Source organism: Anguilla anguilla, chromosome 9, assembly GCF_013347855.1.
Source record: "Anguilla anguilla isolate fAngAng1 chromosome 9, fAngAng1.pri, whole genome shotgun sequence".
In the NCBI taxonomy this organism is placed as follows: Eukaryota; Metazoa; Chordata; class Actinopteri; order Anguilliformes; family Anguillidae; genus Anguilla; species Anguilla anguilla.
The window spans coordinates 9,118,322-9,143,816 of NC_049209.1; the positions used below are offsets into that span (position 1 = coordinate 9,118,322).

At 45.3% G+C, this 25,495-nt stretch overlaps 1 protein-coding gene across 4 annotated transcripts in view; it reads right to left on the minus strand.

Moving 5' to 3' along the window:
- Positions 1-21,319, minus strand: part of LOC118235809 (spectrin beta chain, non-erythrocytic 1-like) — a 68,790-nt gene extending 47,471 nt beyond the window's left edge. For 2 of the 4 annotated variants that reach the window (XM_035433643.1, XM_035433638.1), the window contains exons 1-2: positions 20,778-21,319; positions 946-1,134 (exon numbers count right to left, since the gene is read on the minus strand). In XM_035433643.1, coding sequence (XP_035289534.1) covers positions 946-1,102 — 157 coding nt within the window. In that variant the 5' untranslated portion in view covers positions 1,103-1,134; positions 20,778-21,319. Of the gene's footprint in view, positions 1-945; positions 1,135-20,777 lie in introns of those variants that run through there. The other 2 variants (XM_035433641.1, XM_035433639.1) reach the window with 1 other exon arrangement.
- Positions 21,320-25,495: the final 4,176 nt, after the last annotated feature.

Sequence of the window (25,495 nt, forward strand, 5' to 3'; positions counted from 1 at the left end):
GGATCTAGAGGAATGATCACAAGAAGGGGGGGGGGGTAACACTGGGGGAGAGAGCCTTTCAGTCGGCCTATGGCCCACAATTCCCTGCTGCTTCGGGAAGTAGAAGAATGCACACATCAATTCCCTGCTTGTCTACAACAGATGCTATCTGTAGCCTTCCCTGATAGCGACAGGAATAACACACATCTTGCTCAGCTGCGTTTCAAAGGCCCACAGACACCTACAGGCCTGATGTAAGAGCCACTGGCGACGCTCACAGTCCCCATGCTAATATACGCGCATTCAGCGGCTGCTATTCAGCACCAGTACGCACCGCTGATGTGAACGGCAAACAACCGTTTTAAAAATGCTAGCGATCTGGAAGCTGTCTCTCCAGCTGCAGTCGACAGTCATTTAATCAGCCGTTACACAGCACAATAAACCCACGCCAGCGGCATCAGACGATAAGGACAATTTAAATTCAGCCAGAGCGCAGAAGATCCTATGGGCAAAGCCATCAACAACGTGTTTGTTCCGTTATATTTAAAACTGCTCATTTCCAACAGTTTCCTAACCCCTGAAGCACACCCAATCCAGTTCTTTATCAGCTGTGCTCAAACAATTAAGCCATAAATTAAGGGAATATGAAAGCTAAGAAAGATACCACGCGCAGAAGATAATTTTGTCCGATAACAGGCTGAAATATGGCTCAACCTTTTTATGACCCCAATTAGCCGGTTTTATGAAAATGCCAAAGAAGGCAGAGGCTGCTTCCCTCTGGTGGAGCATTATAGTAACTACAGCCCCTGACCCCAACACCAACCCACGTCACACTCTAATGGTCAGTAGAATGGTTCCATGTTAAATTGTAAGGTAGACCTGGATAATGGGGGGGAGATGTAAGAGTGCTGTGGCGGGGAGGGCGTGGGTGTGGGCGGGGCTGAGCAGACAGGGGGCGTGTCCTACCGGCCAGGGCCTTGATGCGGGAGCGCTCGAAGAGGCGGGCGGAACTGTTCTCATTGTCCCAGTCGGACTCCGCGGCCAGGTCCCAGCGGTTGTTGATGTCGTTGTACTGCTGCTGGATCTCCAGGCTGTCGAAGTCGGTGGGGGAGATGGTGCTCATGGTGACCGGGGCAGGGGGCCAACCATCCAAACCTGGGGGAGGGGGGGAGAAAGCGGAGAGAGAGTGAGCCCACATGCACCATGTTCCAGAACCCAAACCACAGCAATGGTACAGTCTGAAAGCGCTGTGCACTGTCCCACGGCAGCAAAGCTTCACCATGAAGCAGACAGCTAAGCAAAGCTAAAACCAGCACCAGAGGGATAACATGGGCTGCATATATGGGTCCCATGTACGATGGGTGAAGAGACACAGGCAGCAGTGAGTCTCATGCTCAGGCAGCTTCCCTGGTCCGCCCCTGGATTACAGACATTGGAGGCAGCTCCCTCTCAACAGCAGGGAGGAAGAGGATGGAGTCACGGGGAGAGAGGAGGTCGGGTCCAGGCCAGAGCCCTGCAGCAGAGAGCTGGGCGGGAACCCTCAATCACCCCCACAAGGCCACCGAGTCCCTTCCTCCTTCGGTTAATCAGGAGAAGTATCGATTCGAGCGAGCTGGCAGCCCGTAGCGCCCACCCCCGCACCCCCGCACCTCCGCACCTCCGCCACCCACACTCAGGCTTCGGCCAATGCAACAGCTTTTCCAAAAAAAACCAGGAAGGGCTAAGAGCGACACTAGTCTCCTCCCCCTGGCTAAAGAGGCCCCGCCCCCTCAGTCTCCCCACAGCCTGAGCCACCTGCGAGCGTTCACTGAGTGCAGTGCGGAACAGTCTGTATTGTGCACATGCGTGTGTGCGTCTGCGTGTGTGTGCATGCACACGTGTGCAAGGCTGGTCGTGGAAAAGAGGGAATTCTCACGGCGAACTGAACCGCTGAAGCTGAGCTGAAGCGGGAGCGTCAGCTTCAGCAGTGCGCCGAGCCCTTCTGGCCCTCCTCCCACCGTGGCCGCGTGTCAATGGCCACTACGAAGCAAAAGCCATGCAAATTTTGGCCCGTATCTGCTATCCAGTACGGTTGTGATAAACGCACAGTGACCGGCTTCACTGTTTAACTGCAGTGGCGTGAGTCGCGGTTCCCTCACTATTTGAATAGCGGGCGACTGTCAGATACAGCAGCAGGCTGGCTGGGCAGAAGACACGTGTGCGACAGAGTCGGAGTACCGAATGACAGCTCCTCTTCACGCACGTCCGCACACACTCCCTTTCGAAGACAGACTTGAGTAATATTTCAGAACGCACGTCCTTAAATCAAGGGGGGGGGGGGGGGCAGGAGCGAAGATGGAAAAGTCAGGTACAGGAAATCCTGCAGGAGTTTACCTTCCGCTTAAACATCCCCTTTTTATTATATAAAAAGTAAAGCCTCCATTCAGCGTCTGCTCTGCACGTCTCTTTGTCTGGTGGCTTTGTCTGCGCTCTAGTCACTCAGAAAAGGGGAGTGGGGAGGGCGGGTTAAATTATATGGAGCCCCTCCCAGGTTGTAGCCTTGCCCTCAATCATGCTGACAGCGGCGTTCCTCCAGACCTCCCGGAGGGATGCTGGGTAATCCAGCCGCCTAACCCAGCAGCCAGCCCCTGAGCCTGAGACCGCAGCTCCATCACTCACTCCCCAGGCCTTCAGGACACTCAAGGTCTCCTCAGCAAACAGGCGACAATCTCCCGCCCTTTTTATAACATTACAGTAGCTGGGTTTCCCTTCACGCGCACGCACACACACACATGCACGTATGCACACATACACGCTTGCACACACGCACACACGCGCACGCACACACACACACACACACACATGCATGCACGCACACACACACATGCACGTACACACACATACACGCTTGCACACACAAACGCGCACACGCATGCATACACACACACACACACATACATGTCATACACTAATTCAGACTAACTCCCCCACTGCACTTTGTCCTTAATCTCCACTCAGCATCCTGTCACAGTGCGTCACCTGTTTCTGTGTAGGTTTCCTCTCCGAGAGAGCGGGACAGATGGTACAGAGAGAGGAGGCTTGTGCTACACAGGCTGCAGAGCGAATGTAAATGACCGATAGACGGAGAGAGGAGAGAAAATGCAAATGAAGGATAGCTGGACTGCGGGACGGCGAGCGGGGAGAGGGAATGCAGGCTAAACGAACTGTAGCGGAAGAGACCGCAGGTCAAACAGCAGAGAGGACGAATGGAAACGAGTGTCGGGTGGTGAAGGGAGGGGCTCCGTGGGTCTCGGGACAGGGGAAGCCAATGGAAACGCAGCTGCAGGGGAAGGGGGCTGTCAGAATCAGCGCCGTCCCAGCTCTGACTGGAGAGGGAGGCCGAACCCGGACGCACGCCCAGGGGACGCGGCTCTGCTGCTGACACAGGGACACAGCCTGCGGGACGGCTGGAAGGTGACACGCAGCAGCCCGCTCCTGGAGGGCTGCGGGGGGGGGGATAGTCAGCCAGTGGAGAGGGAGGGGCTTCTGCAGAACCTCCTACCACTACCTATCTCCTGCCCAGTGCTCTGCTGGGAGCCTCTCCCTCTCCCCTGGCTGCGCCCCCACCCCACCCCACCTCTCCCTCTCCCCTGGAAGCGCCCCCACCCCACCCCACCCCACCCCCCCACCCCTCCCTCTCCCCTGGCTGCCTGAGGAGGAGCAGGAGGAGTCTCCAGGGCAGAGCAGGTAAGTGCAGACAGTCTAGATGAGGCAGAAAGGTGCGCCATTGAGACTGAAATGTCTGGAACAGCAAAAGCACCGAAAAGGGAAAAGAGGGAGGATTAACCCGAGTCATCTGTCCCACATCAAGTGTGCAGGCCGGTATCCAAACAAAACAAGCAGCACGTCAAATCCCATTAGGGGCGGATTGGGAAAGGGCTGGGAATAGAAAGGCACTGCACTGTAATTATCCCGGGATTAGGACAGGAAGCATGGCCGCCCAGCCCCCCCCCCCACACTTCCCACAGAAGCTTAACACCAGTACAGGTGAGGCACAGCCACCCCACCAATCATCCTCTCCTCAGCACGTGACATCATCCCCACAGGCAGGAGAGGGGGGAGGGGCTACGAGCACAGACACCTCAGCACACACAAAGCGAACCTCCCCTTTCAGCATGGCAGAGCTGTTGCACCCGAAGAGCTGTTTTGCAGCAAGTGCAAAATAAGGATGGATTGTGACGGAGTGATTGATTACTCGTCGGATACGTGCCTACTCGATCCTTTTCATTTTCTCATAAAGGCTGTGCATGTACAACTAGGCCTGTGTTGGAACTTGGCTCCATTTATTCATTTATCATAAAGTATGTAAAGAAAGAAAGCGCATTAAAATTGAGGATATCTCATACGAACAGAATAAAGCAAATATATATTTTGAAATGATTGTTATGATTGCAATTACGTGTTTTGTTGGAAAGCTGTTGTATAAGCTGGACAATAAATTTTAAATGCCCAGCACTGAGGGAAATTGTCTGAAGAAATATCTCTGTCAGTTGTAACGAAAACATGCATTTCAAAACATGAGATTCCATTGTAATGGAAACGTTAGGCTATTCCAGAAAATAGCCCATACCCTATACCACTCAGCAACAAACACATCTCTCTAGTACCTCAACCGGTTTATCTAACATTAAAATTATGTTTGGTTTTCAGTCAGTATAGTCTCACAGCATGTTTCTTATCACGGATAGCTTGTGAGACATCTAGTGAATTATATTCATAACAGAGGCCAAACTACAAACGTAGTCAAGCTATAACTAGATCAGCCATTGTCCTCTATACAGTCAGGCATGGGCATCAAGCTGACACTTGCAAGTATAACTGTCGGCTTGTTTGCTCTTACAAATTTAGACTTTATTTATCGACTAATTTAGAACGGAGATTGAACTTTCCAGGCACTGCTTCTATACTGCCGGGAATATATGTAAAAATAATGCATCTGTCCCAGCCAATCAGAATTGAGTATTCAGCCACGACGTTGTAAATTGGTTTTGTGGGCGTGCAACATTAGTGAGCTGAGAATAAAATTGTCAGTCTCATATCTCACACTGTGTTTATTGACACTAAGCTAAGCATTAAGACTTTGTTATGGCAGAAAAACCCGGGCACAGACGTGCGCTGTTGTGCGTGCACACATTTTCAGTATGTCTGGCACCACCCAGCCAAGATCCATTCTAAAAATAATTCTTCCCCACGCTAGCAGTCGATTCGGAATCGATCACATTGTGATCGCTCAGCCTGTGAAATAATTGAAAATCCCCACCCCTAGTGTAAAGCAGGGGGCTTACATGGTACCAATAGCGTGTGCTTTATGAGCAGAGAAAAAGCCAGTGGGGAAGCAGGTCAGGGCTCTTACCCCTTGTATGTGGGCCATTATTCCAACCAAAGCATTTATTATTTCACTGTACTTCTGCAGACCCACTGACCCATTCACAGGCTGAAAAAAAAAGTTAAAAACCCAAAAGATCTTCAGCATGAACTGCCTATTAAAGCTCTGAGAGTTGACATATCAAACGCTGCATGCACAGAAACCATGTCAGAAGCATCGTAAACCCCTTCACTGTGTGTTCCCACAGGGCTGTGCCACGCAGTCCAATGCCAATGCTTCCAATGCGTTTGTCCGCGGTTTTCCCTGCAGCTGACACCGTAGGTCACGCCGAGGTGTTTTTCTGGAATAGGCGGCTTGTTAATGCTTTCCCTGTTGGGAGTTTTCACATGTCTGCCATGTGATTCACATGACGCCAGGTTCACCCCGTGGCCAAAACACTGACACGAAGCAAAAAAAGTAATCCTTTTGTGATTCCCTTTCATAAAAAATACCGATACATTTAATCTCTCAGACACGCACGCACAGACACACACACACAATCCAACGGCTACTTCAATACAGCACTTTTTTCCACAAGCTGTACTCTTCATCATGAGCAAGCTATAAAAACTCATAAAAGGCTAATGGCTAATGCTATAAGCTGTAAGTTGTTATCAATGCTGACTGCAGGTGCTAAACAGTATATCACCATATTTTGCCAAAAAAATCAGGAATAGTGGCAATGGAAAATTTTACATACTAAACCAGGAGATTGGGATACATAAAGTAAGTCTGTTATGTAGTCATGTAGTAATGTAAATGTGAGACCACACAGTAGCAGTTTTTAAATCTAGAGCTGCATGAACTAGCAAGCTGACTATTTGTGACAATGAAGAGGCTTTTAATGCCTAAGAGGTGAAAAAAAACAACAAACACTATGAAGAGAACGTGATTTTTGTCCTGGGCCTTTCCCCAGACCAGGCCAGCCCCAAAGCTAACCCACTTAACAGACTCTGACAGGGGTCACCATGGCGACAGCAGCTTCCCGTCCCAGGATGCTGCAGTAGTTGCACAGTCCCATGTTTTGCCTGTTGGGGGCTGGGCTTAGTATCAAGACTAATCAAAGCTTCTCCCCCACCGCTGTCCAGTTGCTGACGGGGGCGGGGACGACGGCTGCTGACAGCCAATGGAGAGTCCTCTGACGATTTGACCTGAGACAGCGGACACGACGGGGGTGAGGGACAGAGGGAAACAGGGGGAGGGCCAGACATCTCCCCAATGTCTGCCACAAATACAATAAACTCCCCCACACCGTAGCTCCAGCTACCCCGTGCAGCCCCCCCCCCCCCCCCCCCATATGAGAACAATGATGAAGGGGATATTAACTTGTGTGGAAAACATACGCCTGCTGCAACACATGCACCCTTATGGAAAATGTCCTCATGGAAAATGTCAGTACTGCAGTGCACCTTTACATCTTTGTCCTCTGTTACTAAGTACAGTTAAGCATTAACATGCAAAGGGCTAGAAATGAGGAAATGGCTAAATTCATTTTAACAAGGTACAGGCATAGTAAGTAACTTTTTCCCATTACATTAACTTATATAATCTGTGGGACTCCTACAAGTTTTGTATAAATATTGCAAACAATGAACAAAAATCAACTAAATCACTAAGCAAACATCACACGATGAAAGGTTCACGAGGCAAAATGTTAGCAATGCAGTTAGCTGCGTAGTTCAGCTCCATGTTACTAAACACGTGCACACAATGGCTTCCTTTGTCACCTCTCAGAAAATTTACATTGTTTAAAAGAATAATCTCCCCCCACACACCATCTGATAAGATGAATACTCCTGAGGGAAGAAATCAGTCAATAAGTCACAGAGGGACCAGAGGACTGGGCAGTGAGTGCCTGTAGGGGCAGGTCTGACCCAGACAGGGGCTTTTATGGGCTCTCTCTGCCACACAAGACCTCCACTCAGCCAGAGGGGCGTTCGGCAGCCGCGCCCTCACCCCTGGTTAAGTCCACTCACGCCAGGATTTAGGCGATCTTTCAACCCCCGCGGTACAGCCAGCGTGGCTCAGACGTGAAAGTGGACCGCTCGCTGCACACGGCCAATAGGAGGCTGTTAATTTGCCACAGCCTATGGGCGTCTGACATGGTGGAATGGACTTACGGGCAGCAGCGCTGACCTCAAACCTCACTGCCAGAGAACGGTCACGGTGGGCATTTGTCATGGATGTCATGAGAGGTATGAGGGACCAAATCTCGTTATTTATGTTGACTAAAATTTGACCCCCGAGCAGTAGATCAAACCCTGAAACAGACTGTACTGCTGAACCATGCAACAGGCCCAACAAGACTCCTTACAGAGGGAGTGAATGATCAAAATTGACTAAATTCATTGTCTTGTGCGTGTCAACCAAGCCAGACTTTACAAGGAATGACACCCGAAAAGGCTTTCTCCTCCTCCGCATTCCACTCATATTAAAATTAAAATAGTAATGGCATCACATAAAATTACTGTGTAAGAACCTGTCATTTCATATACCTTAAAAAATATCTTATAGAATGAAGGGATCAAAGACTGCACAGAATATTTACAGTTTTGTTACAATAGCTAACATAGTTTGTTCATTTAGCAGGGACCATGCACAACTCCTGAACTGTAGCTAAATTTTGGCAATTTAGCAGATGCTCCTATCCAGAGCAACTTACACAGACAAACTTTTTACAGCTGGATATTTTACTGACCTTGCTAAAAGGCAGCAGGGCCATAGCAGGAAATAAAACCTACAACTTTTCAGCTACAAGTTGAGTTTCCTAACCATTACAGTGCACTGCCACCCTTATAAAATTAGCTATAAAAGCTATAAAAGAAAAGCTAATTTTCCAGAAGAAAACATTAAAGCTTCAAGAAAAGCTACTACTAATAACACAAGATTATAAAACAAATACAAAATACAAAAATATAATAATACAAATATAATACAAAGGCCTATACAAGTGAAAAAACATAACACAACATAAAAAGGAAAAACCATGATAACTCAATAAAAAACGCTGAACATTTGGATGAAGAATAATCCCAAGCCTTTTTGTTTTAATAAACTGAGAAGTTTGCATGTTTTACTTTAATTGCAATGCTGGATAAAAGATCAAAACACCAATGTGACTTCATAGCGCATTAAATATATATATATTTTTTTTAAAAAGTCTTTTCAAATATTCCTCTCACTGCTGGTTGAAAGAAGGGAGGATGAAGGAGACATCAGAACCTGAAGTCTGAAGGTTTAATCCAGGACTACCGAATCAGAAAGAACACCCGCGTCACAGTCTGTCAAATATCGCACCAATACTCAAAGCCTTGCCTTTATTTCTTCACCACTGATGAATTCAGTAGGGATCATAGAAAATGGTCTGAAAGTTGCGCTGATGGTTGCCTGAACTGTGGTGAACCTAGAAATCGCAGTTACAAGTCCAGTTCCCTACCCATAATGCAACACTTCAGTCCCAATTCTTATGAAATAATCAATCATATTACAATGCAGAGCTACACAGCTGAATCTAGTCAGCGAGAAAAGGTACAGCACATGTGCTGTATCCCCCAGCAAATGACCTATGACAGAGAAACAGCATACAGCGGATCAGTTGGGCGCTAAGTTGGGCTACCCCCTCAGCAGGGCACCTTCACCAAAATGACCTTCCTCTGACTCATAACTCTACTCTAAGAGCGAGAGTGGAGCCGAAAGGCCCCGCGAACGGTCAGGAACAGTCTGGCGTTTCGTTACATTTTCATATCTGGGAGTTTTTTTCATGATGGAGAAAAGCAGCCGACAGGAAAATGGATTTGCTTACACCGAAGCGTTTTCCCACAAAAGATACTGGTATTTAAAGCAGTATCAATGAAAAAGAATTTTCTCCAGAAAGGCATGGGAAAACAGAAAATAAGATTTGTGAATTTAATTTATGGAATTCTGAATGGAAAATGATATGAAAGAGAGTGTTGCAGGAGGGGAAAATGTGCATATGGGCTCATTTTTAAAAGCCTGTAAACCTGTGGAGCAGGAAAAGAAAAAAAATGCAACAGGTTTGAATATGAACACACTTGCGTACATTTATATTCGACGCACTGGGTCAGAAAAGCACTGTGCTGTTTGCTGTGATCTCACCAGGAACAAAGCCAAAGGCAACCCAACGCGTGCCCTCTGAATGAGAGAGGCTTCATCTAAAGGCACATCTCTCCACACTTCCACCCACACACTAATCCCCAAATTAAAAACCGCACGCTCATTGGTGGAAGCTTACTTTCAACTGGTATTAGCAGAAGAGGAAATTGAAGTCAGCTCCACTGGTTCATGTGGCCTGTAATCAGCCACTGGTGCGTGGGTGAAGAAGCTAGGATCTGCCGAAAGGAATGACAACGAGGTCCACGCGCTCGTGCGTCCACGGCTTGGCACAGACACACACACACACACACACACACACACACACACACACAGACACATAGGCACACACAGACACAGACACACACACACACAGACACACACATACACACAGACACAGACACAGACACACACACACACAGACACATAGGCAAACACACACACAGACACACACACACACACAGACACATAGGCACACACAGACACACACACACACACACACACACACACATAGGCACACACAGACACATAGGCACACACAGACACACACACACGCAGATACACAGGCACACAGGCACACACACCAGCATCACTTTCAGGGGTGAAATGAGGTGGAATAGAGCTGCCGATAGCAAGAGGGGAGAGAAAGAGAGAGTGAGAGAGAGAGAGAGACAGAAAGATACAGAGGGAGAGAGACACAGAAAGAGACTCAGAGAGAGAAAGGGGGAGAGAGACAGAGAGAAAGAAAGAGAAAGAGAGAGAGAGATGGGTGAGGGCGAGGGCCAGGACCGACAGCCTCCCCACCCCTCTCCTCCCTCCACAGCCTCTGACCTGCTTTCCTCCCGTCTGGCTGCCTGAGCTGTTTTTCACTGCACCAGTTAATCAGTGAGGAGAGAAACAGACCCCAGCGCCGTGGCCAGAGGGGAACTGCTGGAGCACGCTCAGTCTGCACGCCCTGGCTCTGCCCCTCCCCAATCCACCGGGGGGGAGGGGGGGGGGGGTCCCAAATGCTGCGCACGCTCTTCTGGTCCTTCGGGAAGAGGCCAGGAGCGCGTCCAACGGGATATCCACTTCTGACAGACACTATTACTTATACCAATAAAATACTGCTGCCTCATTTGTTTTTATGACATCTTTGTTCCTTCCCTGTTATCTTGTCAAAAGGCACTGCTGAGTGATGACTGGGAGGATGGGACATGGCACGTTAGGTGACATCCGTATCTCCCACTCCTGTCTCACCACCTGAAGTACAGCTGCGCTGTACGCACACATGCGTGGGCATGGAGCTTAGAGCTTGCGTCGCCAAATGCACTACTGTAGTGTCCTACAATACACCTGGCACCCAACTGTAGGGTTGTATTTAAGCACAGCACGGCTAGGAAATATTAAAAACTATCCATTATTAAGCTATAATCTGCAAAGTAAGCAAAATGCAACTTCCCAAAGGGTGTTATCTATGAGTTGATAAATAAACACGAGCATTATCTTACGCACTAAACCTTCTAAAATAATTGATATTTAACCAGCTCCCTGAACATGTTTTCACAAATTGCCAGCTTTGAAATATGCTTAATCACACTCACATACACAGTCATGGCCCTCGCCCAAAATTCAAGAATCGGGCTTAAGTATTCATACGAGAATGAATATTAATAATCACAAATACTAATCATTGCACCAAACTGTGCAGATGTTCAAAGGGGCCAGGGCTCTCTGGTGAGGGCAGGAGAGGAGAAGAGGGAAGAGGAGGGGAGAGCAGAGGAGGGGAGACGAGAGGAGAAGAGGGAAGAGGAGGGGAGAGCAGAGGAGAGGATAGGAGGGGAGGAGGGGAGAGGACAGGAGAGGAGAGGACGGGAGGGGAAGAGGGGAGAGGAGAGGAATGGAGAGAAGAGGAAAGGATAGGAGGGGAGAGGAGAGGAGAGGAAAGGAGAGGGTAACAGCCTCCAGCAGGCCCATCCCTGTCCCAGCCTGTCAGTCAAGAGCAGCTCAGCGAAATCCCACAAAGCTCCACACAAAGGACATCCCGCCACAGTGGCCCCACACCCCCCGGGCCCAGCCGGGAGCTCACGCCTTTCCTGCCCCGACAGCAAAGGGGGGGAGCGGGGGGCAAAAGCCTGCACCACAAACGCATCTGAGGCAGGCGTGATGGGCGGGCTGAATGCATGGCTCAATGAGGCGGCCTCCTCCCATTGTGCATCTGTAGCTTCACATTCATCAAACACTCCAGCGCCCACCCAGCTGCACAAAGGGGAGGACACACACACACACACACACACGCATGCACACACACACACACGCACGCACGCACACACACACACACACACACATCCACGCACACGCACATACACACACGCACACACATATACACGCACGTACACACACACACACTCGCACATGTACACACACACACACATACACACACGCGCACACGCATGCGCGCACACACACACGCATGCACACACACACACATCCATGCACACGCACATACACACACACACAAACATACACACACGCGCACACGCATGCACGCACACACACACACACACGCACGCACGCACACGCACATACACACACGCACACACATATACACGCACGTACACACACACACACACACACACACACACACTCGCACATGTACACACACACACACTCGTGTACACAGACACACACACACACACACGCTCGTGTATACACATACACAGACTACATATTCATACCCAGGCCTCTAATGTGCCTCTGTGTACACAAAGGCAACATCTCCCTCTCACCGGGTAATTGTAATGATTACACTTACAGTACAGTGGCAGGTCAACTGCAATTCACTGAGGCACCGCGTAGGGAACAACCCACCGCCTGCCTGGGTGTTCAGTTGAGACTGATACAACCATCTGACTACAAGTCACAACAGCAACACAAAAAAAACACCACATACTGCACGCATTGTGCACCTTGTGTGCCTAAGCAGCATGTTGCACCTCACTACACTCACTCTCTAGGGGAAATTACCATTTCATTTCTACTGGGTGCATGTATCATGGACACATACTGTAACAGTGATATAAAATGCTGCTTACAAACAATCGGTTTCTCCGCATAGCGCCTATAGCTTTATGATTAATTGAGGAATGACTGAAATTATAAATTAACCCAAACCACTTTACATTTGGGCAATCACAACTGCCTTTTATAAGTTTAGTTCCCCAAGGCCACCATTAATAGAATAAACCCCCCCCCCCCCCCGCCCCCCCTCCACCCCAACTCTAAAAACACCATTTCCCCTGCACACAGATTTAAGTTCCACTCCTCCGTGCAGTCCCCCACACACCTCTTTGATTCCTTTGCGGCGCTGCTAATCTGATCTTGTTTACTTCTGTCCTGGTTCCCGCCTCCCTCCTCCTGCCTCCCTCTCTCCTTCTCCTTCTCCCCGTGGCCTAATTCGGGAGATTAGGGCCGTTTGAAGCCGGCCGCCGGCCCCGCCTCCTCTCCGGCCTCCCCTCCCCCGTCGGGGAGAGAGCGCAGTGACCCGAGCCGCAGGGCGTGGCCGGGGCCTTTCATCACCCCCGTCCGCCTTCCGCCCCTAAATCAGGCCCCGGGCCCCCCCGATCGCGACCCTCACCTCGGCCGGCCAATCAGCGACTCTGCCCTCCAGACTCAGTCCGGGTGCCTAGGCCAGACGGCTGTAATAAAATCTCCGGCTTTTATGCCAGTTAAAGGCATTGTGTTCTCAGAAATAAAGTCGATGAATCCGTTAGTACAACCCCATTTTCTCAACACACAGTAGAACGCCTCTGACTTCCTGAAACCATGTCACTAAAAGAACTGAGAACGGTTCAAATACAAACAGTGGCATAGATACGGCACGTATCAGAAATGTGGCAGACATGGCTGGGGTGGGTATGAACTCCAGCTGCAATAATGGGCAGCACATTTAGCACATGCTAATGACCCAAGGCCAAGGAGGAGCGCTATAAAGACATGAGTGTGGCGTGATGCGCCGATGCCTCCAAAATCCCCCCCGTCCCCCTGGGGTGACCCGTGGGTCAAAGCCCCAGCTCATGAGGTCAGCGGGACACAAAGCCCCAGCCCAATCAAGAGTGACCGTGAAATGTTTTAACGACCCGGAGACTCCTCCAACCGAAGTTGCACTGCCTCAGGGAAACGACTCGGCTGCCCTGGTCGAGACGCAGATGTCACATATGGCTCCAGAATCAATTTCGGATCACGTAAAAGAGTACGTCTCAGCCGTCGGTCCATTATTAATGCTTATGCATAATGATATCAGCAGACTACTGCAGTGTCTGGGAAAAAAAAAAAAAAACGATGATTAAGCAAAATAAGAGATATGCAGAAGTTATGATGTGATCATATCCTCTCAGGCACAAGCCAAATTAAGTGTGTGTGGCCTGGGTGGGCTGTCATTCGCCGCACAGGCAAGAAGGCAAATAACTCATTAGAGCTGTTCTGCTGTTTACTCATATGTATCAAAAGAGGCAGCCAGACCGTGCTACAGCAGAGGAGAGGCTTGCTCCTGTTTTAGCTTCTCAGCAGAGTAGGGGAAACCAGAGACATTCGCAGAAACATGCGCATGGCCGTTACACACAAGCACGTCACAGATATGCGCAGGTCCACGGTGCACACGCTGGCCGACGCAACCCGGCCCACATGGTTCTCCCTCGTGACCCTTTTACCGCTGCTTTACCCAGCCCAGGGTTACAGCTCCTGGGCTGAGGCGTTCCTGCGCTCTGGCCTCCTTTCCCAAAACCCAGATAAGCGCCGGGCTGCCTCGGCCCAACAAGCACTCTGGAGCTGGTCTCTGGAGCTGGTCTCTGGAGCTGCACCCTGGAGCTTCACTCTGCAGATGCACTCTGGTGATGCACTCTGGTGATGCACTCTGGAGCTTCACTCTGCAGATGCACTCTGGAGCTGCACTCTGGAGCTTCACTCTGGAGCTGCACCCTAGGAGCGTTCCCTAGCACATCCTGGAAACCGCGTTCTCTACCTCTGAAGGGCAGGGGCCAGCAAAAAGAATGGGACTCCACTGTGTGTTACTGAGTGCTGTGAACCTGTGGGGACATCAGTATCAGATGGCACGCACTAATTTGACTATGGAACATTTCTTTTGGACACACTGACTCTTTGTTTTACATCTGCGTATACATCTGAACTTCTGTGTTATGACATGAGCATAAAAAGAGGTGCATTCTTTCACTCGCACACAAACCTTGGTTTCGTCGGAAGTGGATGAGCGCCGTCTTTGTTGCTATGTAATTTTTGGCAGTTGAAGATAACCAGAATTTACACTGCAAGGAAACGTCCAACTGCAAGTTTTCAAAAGTTAAGCAATGGAAAAAGAGGTTATAAAGCTGAACAACAAAGAAAATAGGTAACAGCAATGGGGGTATGGATGCAGTCTGAACATGATAGTGCTGCTTGTTTAGGGTTTAACCAAAAATATGAAACTACCGCATGGCAGCCGTTTTATGTATGTCAACCAAATTTTGAAAGTCACATTTGGGCTAGCTTTCTAAAAATATCTCAATAGGCTAAGATGACTATACACTACCCATGGAGCGAGTAAAGAAGAGCCATGTGTTTATGAACCCCAAAACACACTGTGGGATCATGAAAATTACAATTAAAAGCACATTAAATTAATTACTAATAAGTTTGAGGCAAAATGCAGATTAAATATGTGGACATGCCTTGTTACTGTAAATACCATCTGGGGGTTAAATACCATTTGGGACAAATACATGAAATCTCGTGAAAGATTAAACCGGAAAAATGCTATGGAAAAAACATACACATCATTGTCAAAAATCTCCAAGTTTCTTTATTTACTTTCCAGGAGATTTAGCTCCAGGGGGAAAAAACTCCAAAATTGCAATGGTTGGTTTTTCAGGACAGCTGAATCTTAGTATTTATAAGTTAGCCAATATATCTATTTGTTTTTTAATAAGACCTGAATGAAGTAAAAAATGTTAAAAAGAAAAAAAAAAAACTCGACACAACACTGTCTAATCTGTCTTCACATTTGTCAGGTAGTTTTCTGTGTGAAATGCTTGGAATATGACAGCTGCTTAAAAAATCCAGCAGAAAACTTAATTTTATTCAGCAGAATTGTCACCGAAATATCAGCTCTCACTACAGAGCCTACTACAGTGCACACTGGTGAATTCAATACTGCAGTTTGCATTTACAGCACATCAACCAGGAAGTGTCAAAGGATAAACTAGTTACACTAAATATGTGTAAATTACATGGGACTGTCTTCTGTTTCATAAATGCAGTAACACTGCTAAAGTTGCCAGTAGTTTGGCTAGAGTCATGGGGACATAAGACGGGTTAACGTGTTTATTCCGAATGTAATATTCTATGGGTTTCTTTCAGCATGACAGGAAACAGTTTCACAATCACAGCAACATATACAATAACATATAGGCTACAAACTGAATCTGTGAATCCATTATTAGAAAAGAGGAAGGATACTCAATCGACGCAGCAACACACGCAAGCCGCTAGTTTATGTAAATCTGGAAGGGACCGAAAAGCTGAAACACACAACAGGGAATGCTGCTCCAATAACTGCACACACTACACGAACAATAACACCGGTGGTTATAGTGATGACACGGCATAGCTGCACGGCCGCGGTCCGGCACAGTACAATGCATCTGCGTGAGTGACAGGAGTTGAAACAAGTTTGTATGGAAGGGATTGGGAGCGTCAGCACTCCGTGGGGCCCTGTTTGCATTCCCCAGCTTCCATCACTCAACCGCTGCTCCTCTGACATTCCAACCAGACGGGACAGGAGCGTTCGTCTCGCCGCTGCTAATTGCTTAATTGCACCAGCGCTACTTTCTGATATCGTGTAGGTCCACTTGGCCAATTTAGGCTCACCATACATTTCGCTTGTGAAGCTGTGTTCCTGCTGCTGCATCATATCCGGGTCAGTCAAATGGCCGCAGTTTCTGTGTGGCTAAAATGACACTCGCAATCACAGATAGCGAGCAAGAAGAAATCAACACTTAAGAGCTCTCAGACCACTATGGACCAAGAATGGATAGCCTAAAAAGAAACAGACTCAAAAAGCGAGGTTTCTAGCCTTTCTCATGCACGAGAGAACACCATGGCCCAAAGCGGCCTCGCGCAAGCGTAGCACTTCTGCCCTGTGCCTCTCAGCTTCAGGCCACAGAACTCCTCAGTATCTCTTTCACTCTTTCTTCAGGTTTCAATTTATGGCCATAATACCTGGGTCCCAGTTAGCGCAGTTCCTGAAGACAGAAACCCGCCAACAGCTGTGTGCCGTGCAGGAAAGCAGAGGTCATGACAGTCTGGTCGATATCCTGAGCAGAAGGCCTGGTTTTAAATGAACAATTCACCCGACGACTGAAAAATGGCGTTTTCGCTATCTGCAGACGAATACCAGCACTCAGAGTGAAACGAATGAAACATCCTGCTTTCTATAGCAGCACTGCTAAAAGCTGGAAAAATGATTCCTGCTGAGGTAGTCGGGAAGAACGGAAAAATGCTTGCACATCGATTTTCATGCGATTTCTAAATCAATCATACGCATGTGTGCGCACCTGTATTATGTCAATCAACCATGTTGACATGTCAATAAAATGTTCCTATCGTTCAAATTTTATGATGAAAGAGAGAGTACAAAGCCATTTCCCTGTATTCCCTGTCTTAAGCTCCCATAGCTCCTTGCAAACTTTTGAATTATGCTGTCTATGGATGCTGGAGAAGAGCTTGATGAGAACTGTATTACAATGCCAAATCAGAAGACTGGTTATGCCTAGTGCTACGGTACTATAAAACCTTATATGTTGCCTAAAGCTGAAAACGTATCAGTCTATATTTGGTATATTATATTATATATATTACCACAATAAACACAAGTAACAACATATAGCCTACTTTTAACAAAATATGATGATTTCCAGACATGATAGTTAAACAGTTGCATACAGAAATACTATCAAACCTGCGTGAGGTTCTAGAGCATAAGTGATCTGGTACCTTCACTTTAAGTGATAATTTCTGTAATGCATAGACTGGATATTCTTCCTTCCGCCATTTTAAATTGACCCCCTCCCCCCCACCCCCCAAAATCAGACCGGTTATTCCTTTCTGCTTGAGCACCCTCTTAATTTAACTTTATAATCCCCGTCTCCCTGCTCCATTCTGCAAAACACCTAAGGGTCACCCCTGACTCTTCTCTGCTCCCCTTGAACAAGAATTAATAACCTGTCATCAGTCCTGACAACTTGTTTGTGATATTCAATCACTTCAGTCAAGAACTCAATCACTCTCTAACAGCATACCCTGCAAAACTCCTGGTACCAGCTTTGGTCCCTTTGCCCCATAAATACTTCAGTTCTCTAAATGCTGACTTTCCATCCTTATGGTTTCTGCTTTCAAATGTTACTTTTCACTTCTTTCATTATACACCATTGCTCAGTTCCTTATTTTGCCTCGCTATGATATTGCCAGAATTTGCTTTAAAGCCATCAATCTTACTGTTGTGTTAATGGTCCAGGAAACTGGATTCAATCCGTGGTTATTATTCCCTAGAAGTGACAATTCATAGTCTTCTTAAAATTTCTTTCAGGGTGTTAACCTAATTATAACCATTTAATTGTAATAAACACAATTATTGTGACCTGTCCAGAAATCGCCGGCCACAGAAACTTCTGGCCCAAAGGTGTGCAGACCTTTCTGGAAATATAAGGTGACATGGGGAAACTACTGCTCATGACTGACACACCCCAAATCTCACTGAAATGGAACAGGTCAGATATCTTCCAGAAACTCAGTTTTTCATGCACCATGCAGCACTGCAAGCTTTCAAGCAAAGTCACTGTGATTTTGTAAATAGTTGGTGAAGTCTTTCTCGTGAAAATGGACACTACAAATATTAACTGTTGTGGTTATTGCAGTGCCCACAGGCCTACAGAAATGAAACCCATTTCTTTTTTTGGAGAAGAAAAAGGCTTATTGGTGTTTCTGCATCCAGAAAAGGCACAATGTTTAGGCATTTCCAACTTAGCTAGCCTGCACAAAAGTGGCAAGAGCATCATTTACATATTACAAGTGGAAAGGATTTCACAGGTCTTAGCGTTCTATTGATGTGCATTGTACCCACTTAACTCCGCCCACTGAAAACCCTGCTGTTTATCCAAGGTGGAAAACAAGCCAATCTTTTTTTTTTTTTTTTTTTTTTTCAATCATTTTAAAGTATTTCTGGGCCATTTTTGAATGCAAAAAAACTATAAAAACAATGCACCAGCAAAGAATTTCCATATTTCTGGACCTTAAAGCAATCTGGCCCCCTTTAACATGCCAATTTCTTTCTGCATCTCCAATTCTATGGTAAAAGTGCATGTGTCTGCTCTATCTCTATCTTTATTTATTTCTAAATCTCAATCTGCCTTTCATCTAACTCCCCAGCTGTGTTATAAACTTCCTGCCAAAATTACAGCTTTGGTTTATGTCCTCTAAAGCCACATGCACGCCTTTCCACAACACTTCTGAAATTGCCCTTCTCAGTCATTTTCTCAAGGCCTAATTTAATGTTTTCAATACACTCTTGTACTTTAAAAAATATCCTAAATATTCTATACTGATAGGTCAGCCTTTAAGAAGTTTCTTTTAAAAACACAGGCAACCGAATGGGTAAAAGAAAAGGGCTTAAATGAAACAAACAGTAGACCTATATATAGTTAGATGCATCTTTATATCGCACACAGAGACACACGTAAACAAACCTCTTCTAATGTGCTACAAACCTCTTCATATGTGGTTTTGGGCATAATTGTGGTCAAGTTAATATTAACGTCGACGTATTTTAAATCGAAGTGAAGTAAAAATTAATCGCTCCAAAAGGCATACACCTGCTGGGGGATGGGGTCCGCGCCGCCAGTGTCTGAGTGTGGTAACAAAGGAAGCCTAATGACCTAAATCACCCAGTAAGACGGCATAATGGCTCCTGAAGGTATCCCATATGTCTGTCATACGCCACATCAACAAAATAACTTTTAGATCCTTGTACAATTACTGAAATTCAGTGCACTGCATGAATGTGTAAAGATGCAAACGTAATGACTTTGTTCCTCACATCGAGTAGGCTAAATAGAGGGGTGTGAAGGGGTACGGGGATCTTAAAAACTAATTTTTCATGACTATCCTTTGTGGCAACCCTGGACCGGCGGAGCGGACTTCTGACCCCCAGAGCCTGTACGATAACATGTGATTCAACATCGCCAATTCAAATAATTTGCCCTTTACAGCTTTCTGAAGATAGCTAGTAAAATGAGGCTACAGATCCACGTAGCCTGCCTAGTCGGTGGAATGAGTTTGTCCCAGCGTACCATGAGATACAGGACAATGCAGAATGAATGGATGTCGACAGGCGCAGGTCGAAAACGTGAATAAAGACGAGAAGATAAAGCACCGTTTCCATCACGGTACTGCATTGTACCTCGTCTCACAATTAAGAAAAACCCACCCTAAAGGAAAGGCGAGGGGGTAAATTAGCAGCTTCTTCGGTAATAATACTAGCATTAACACCAGCATTAAATGGTCTGCAAATCTCACATAATCTGTCTCCCGTCGTTTCATGCCGGACAGAAAATAAATCCAGTGTCGCAACATGTTGCAATTTGTACGGTTCGGTTGACAGGCTACTAAATAGCTCACTGTTTATTATAAACGCGATTAATCAGTTAGCCATCCTGCCATTTGCGTACGTTATTCATTTGGAATAAAGCTCATTTATATGCACATATAGCTAATATCTGTCTTATCTTAAGAAAGACAAACCGACGAGAGCCCATAGTTTATAGCCTGGCCACTTCACAAAATGAATTATAGCTACTTTTAAATGATAAATAAACATAGCATAGCTTGCTGGTTTGATGATGTCGAGAACAGCTACAGTGCCCTTAACATACCTATTGGAGCACAGCGGAATTCGTTTATATTTTTGTTTACAATTATGTTTAAGGTTGCGATAAAAACAATCTTATTGACAATGTTGCTTTTTAAGAAAGCAAAATAGCTAGCATGCTGTGGTTAACGTACACAAGCCTAATGTTATTAATTTAGCTAGACGTCAGAGTGAAACGGCTCGTAGGGGGACCACCAAGACAATGGCCAAACGCATGGTGAGGTAATTGCAGGGAATCAAACGAGAAAATTCTCAAAAACATATCGTATGCCATACGCTGCTGTTCGATGGCATGTTCAAATCAAATTTATTTGAGAAAGTTAAGCTTACCCGTTATCGAGGCTCTATTTTCGTAGCAGACCCACAAAGGATGCCAAATGTTGATTTAGATCGCAAAAATCTAATCGCATAGATGTCTAAATAAAAATAAAAAAACGATTTAAACCCCGAGCGCGCTTTCCCTTGAATCTGTTAAATCCGTATCCTTGTGTCTCTCTTACTCGCGCTGCAAGTGCAGCACTGCATGTAAGGGCACATGTATAAATCCCTCTAAGGAAATATCAGTAACCCGCAACAAATGCTAGCGCTTGTATTTCGGTGATAACTGGCTAGTGGTTTGTTGCCTCCCCGCTGTCCTGTCCTCCGCCGTTTGTCCCGTTCTCCCGTTCAAAGATTGAATGACACGGGGGAGGGGGAACCTACTCTTGTCACACTCTGGAGCCGCGTTGAAAGGTTCAGCGCTCCCTACACTAACGTTAAGCTATGAATTAATCACACAATTTATGCCGACCAGGTTGAGTCCGGGTCGTATCGAAGGTCAGGCTATATTAGTTCCTCCAGATTCCTCTTTCTATTTACTTTCTCAAAAGCCCACCGGAATGGGTGCGGGTACCTTATAAAGCGTGTACAGTGCCTGTAGCCTACTGTTGTGTGCATACCACGTCTGACATTACTTGGCTGGCGGATGGATATTAGCCTACCAGTTCAAGAGGTACAGTGAGATGCGTGTCCAGCTAGCTGATCGAGGGATAACTTAATGCCGTTAGTACATCGATTTTTAACAGGAGTTTAACTACTTTATTGAATTAAATAATTCGTAATTATTCGTATGTGTATCAGGAGCTGTAGTTAGTGATTTCACATAAAATAAAACTCAATTCAATAATACTTTTGAGAGATAGTAGTTTGCTTGAAAAACCGTGATGTAACTAGCATCTGTAGTCTATAGCAAGCCATTTCGTCATTTAATCTTTTTTTTTATCTAGCGCGTTTTCACAGCAAGTTGGCCACATGACTTAGCTAGCTACTATGACTACTGTGGTTACAAACATGATGACCGCAAGATGTTGGCCTAAATATATACAGAAAAGGCAACATTGCACACTGTATTATTACATTTAGAATAAAAAACTTTTAAAAACATTTTAAAAATTAAAACATCCCATGTTTGTTTTTTTTTCAAAGGAGAAAGTTTTTTGTGTCAAGGTGATTTATTTGCAATTAGCAATAGGCTAGCATATTTAGCGTGTAACTATGACTGATATTTTGGTTTGTTTTTGGTAGGCTACTCATTTTGTTCATCTGAAAAATAAAATGACTCAGCTATTCAGTATAGGATAATAATTGTGGACTACCACTGAAAAGTCTACAAAGAATACCTCTTTTTTGCCATTTCTATTATTTTGGTGTGTAAAATTCCTAATTGAATTTAATTGTAATTTTTATTTGAATAAAATGTATTAGGATTTCCATTTTAATTTATTTTTTTCCATGGTAATGAATTCTTTGTGGCATGGAAAGTGCTGGAAACATTCCTTAGGGATTTTGATCCATGCTGACTCAAGGTCAGTGGGACCCGGAGTGGGACCTGGTGTGGTCTTCTACAGCTGTAGCTCATCTGCTTCAAGCTTTTATGCGCTGTGCATTCAGAGATGCCCTTCTGCATGGCACTGTTATGAACAACTGTTATTTGAGCATTTGTGGCCTTACAGATATTACAGTTCACATAACAGAAATACCCAATAGCTTACTAAAACACAACTTGTAGTTAACAACGTCTGTATCTAAAAGGCTACAAGGAGCCATATTATCTAAGATATAACTTCAGTCTAATCCATTGCCATAATAACTGTATGATAGTTATTCAGAATGACTGGATAGTTTCTCATTCACAGAAATAGTTCAATACATCTCCAAGGTTCTGCAATATCTGTCACTTTTGTTGTCCTTTCATTATCATTGTGTGCGACCGGGCAAGAATATGACCCTTTTTGTGTAAACACATTTTAGCGTGAATACAATCCATTGCTCTGAAATAGAATTTTTCTCAACAATCAGATGAAAGTAGGCTGAAATGCTTGCTCATTGGTGTGTGGGGTTTCTGTGTTCTGTGACAGGGAGAAAAGAGTGTCCTCCATTCCCTACATCACAGGATGAGACTGTATGGCCTCGGGGTGTGACACTCGCCATCTGCTTCTCCTTCAAAGCTGCTGTGTAAGAAACGACCGGTCAGAGCATAGCCTCTACAGCAGTGTACCTCCAAAACGCTCCGATTTCTGCACTTATACGATGACTTTGCCAATTGACAAAACAAGTGTAACTATGAAAATTAAAAAACAGCCAAATTCTCTGTGTGTGTGTACGTGTGCGCGCATGCATGTGTGTGTGTGTTACGTCCCCTGCCTCTGCTGGTCTGGGTAGTGCAGGTGGAGGTAGTTGCCTGATTGCCTAATTGTTCGATTGCCTCCACCTGCCTGTGAGCAACATAAGCCCAGCAGTATGAGGCAGGGGAGATCTTATTTTGGGTTTCTTTTGTGTGTGGTTTGGTTTGTGGTTTGTGTGGAGATCTTTTGTTTTGTGAACTTTGTGGGTTTTCGTTTGTTTTAGTTTGTAATTTAGATTAATAATACTGTGTGTGTGTGCGTGCATGCATGCGTGCGTGCAAGCGCGCGTGTGCACATGCAGCCAGGATTGAATGAAACAACAAAGGAAACCATGAAACAATTTGGACAGAATAATAAGAACAGGTGCTTCAAGTTGCTAAATATTTTCCTGGTTAATCGCTGGCTAAACCTGTGAGCAGAAATCAGAACAAATGTTTTTCCGATTTTAGTTTGTGCTAGCTTGAACAGGATATCAAATACAGGATGGTATGCAATACATTCCATGATGTCACACATCACAGATTAAGGGATGTAGCATGTTACTTGTCTACCAATAAATACACATTATCAATGTCCAATTTTTGGGAAGCGATATTGCTATCCATGAATTGAGATGTGTATTGTCTCTGTAATTTCAACATTGACTGAGGAAACAGAGCAGTAAGCAGTCTAAAGGTTTTTGCGATGTTATCTCAAAGGTAGGGACAAGTATTCAATTTATTAATATACTACATGTGTCTATATCGACACCACTGTTTAGCCAGCACAGTATGTTTTTGTTTTTTTGTTTTTTTGGTAACTTTTTCTATTAGGTTCAATATATTGCAGGTAAAATAAAGTATACATTATACAGTTCCTCACTTCACTTAGCTCAATTTATCATATACATAAAGTATGACAAAACAACACAGAGTGAATACTAGATTAAAATACAACACATTTGGCTTCTTTAGAGACCATCAATACCTTAATGTCCAACACAATCATATTTTATTTATAGCTAAGGGTTATGGTCCCAGAACTTCTCCCTCACTTTCCTTATTTTTTTCATTCTTTCCATGATGAGCATATTATTGAGCATATTTTCATATAATTCTGTTTCAAACATTGAATCTTCAGTCATATTGGGAGACTTAGGACTTTTACAACATCTTAGTATTACTTCGACAGCTGTAATAATGCCAACTGTAACAACCTGTTCTGTATTTGTCACACTGGATATTTCTGTTCTGTCTCCAAGGCGACACAATCATGGCAACAGTGGTAATGTTGACCCTAGCCAGCTCCCTATAAGATCCAGGATTTCACTCCAAAATCGGTGAACCAGCAGGCATTCCAAAACACAATGTAAAAATGTTCCACATCCTTTCTGACATTTACAACATACATCCTTATTAATCAAACCCATTTTGTCTAGATGATGTCCAATAATATCTGTGAAGTTGCTCATTAATAATGTTTATGAATATATTCTGACACAGTATATTGTTGAACCCTGTTCCAGTGAAGACAGGTTTGTATGAAACTTGCATGAACTACTGACCAGTTCAGCTCGCATTGACTTCAGCTTCCAATGACTGAAACAGCAATATACAGACTGCCAATATGACATATTGTTAATACAGTGTATCATAAACCATGCTTATTTATAATCACAAAATGCTATCTTTATTTTGTGGTACATTTGGTAGACATTAATTTTATGTGCAATATAAACATAATTGCTTAATTTTAGTATAGGCTGCAGTTGGTTCCATTTTAAACTCAAAACTGAAAGGCTCTTCTGCTAGGATTCTGGAATGCATTTTTAATGTATAAAGTGCCTGAGATGTATTAGTCCATCACTCTTTTGGAAATAGCATTCATATTTGGAAGAAGGCAAACTGGGACACATCATCTGTGCTTTTTAAAAAACTTGTGTCCTGTTCATGAACAAAAAGTCGAAGGGGATGCATGTTAACAATTCCTTGGGGCTAGCTAGCTAGCTGACATTTCTCCAAAAGTCTATTCACCTCTTTTAAGACCAGTGGCAATGTGTGGAGGCATTATACGGTCCTGAGTAACCGCAGCAGCCTGTAGTAGCCTTTCTCTCTGTGCTTGTTTAATCAAATTCCCCATTGCAGTTATATTCCTGTATGAATGAAAGCTTTTTATGACTTAGAAGTTTTGATAAAATCAGCTTGAGTGGTGTTAGGGCCTTTTCAGACTCGAAGTAGCTGTAAATTGCAAGTAAAGAGTGCTTTTATTCAGTGTGTATATTATTTACAACAGCACCAGCAGAGAATGTTCAGTTTTTCAATGGCCGCCTCCATTGGTTTATTAGTAAAGCACATCCCCAAAGTTAGGCTGAGTAATGCCACGTTTCAGTGTTAAGTTTGTCAGGCT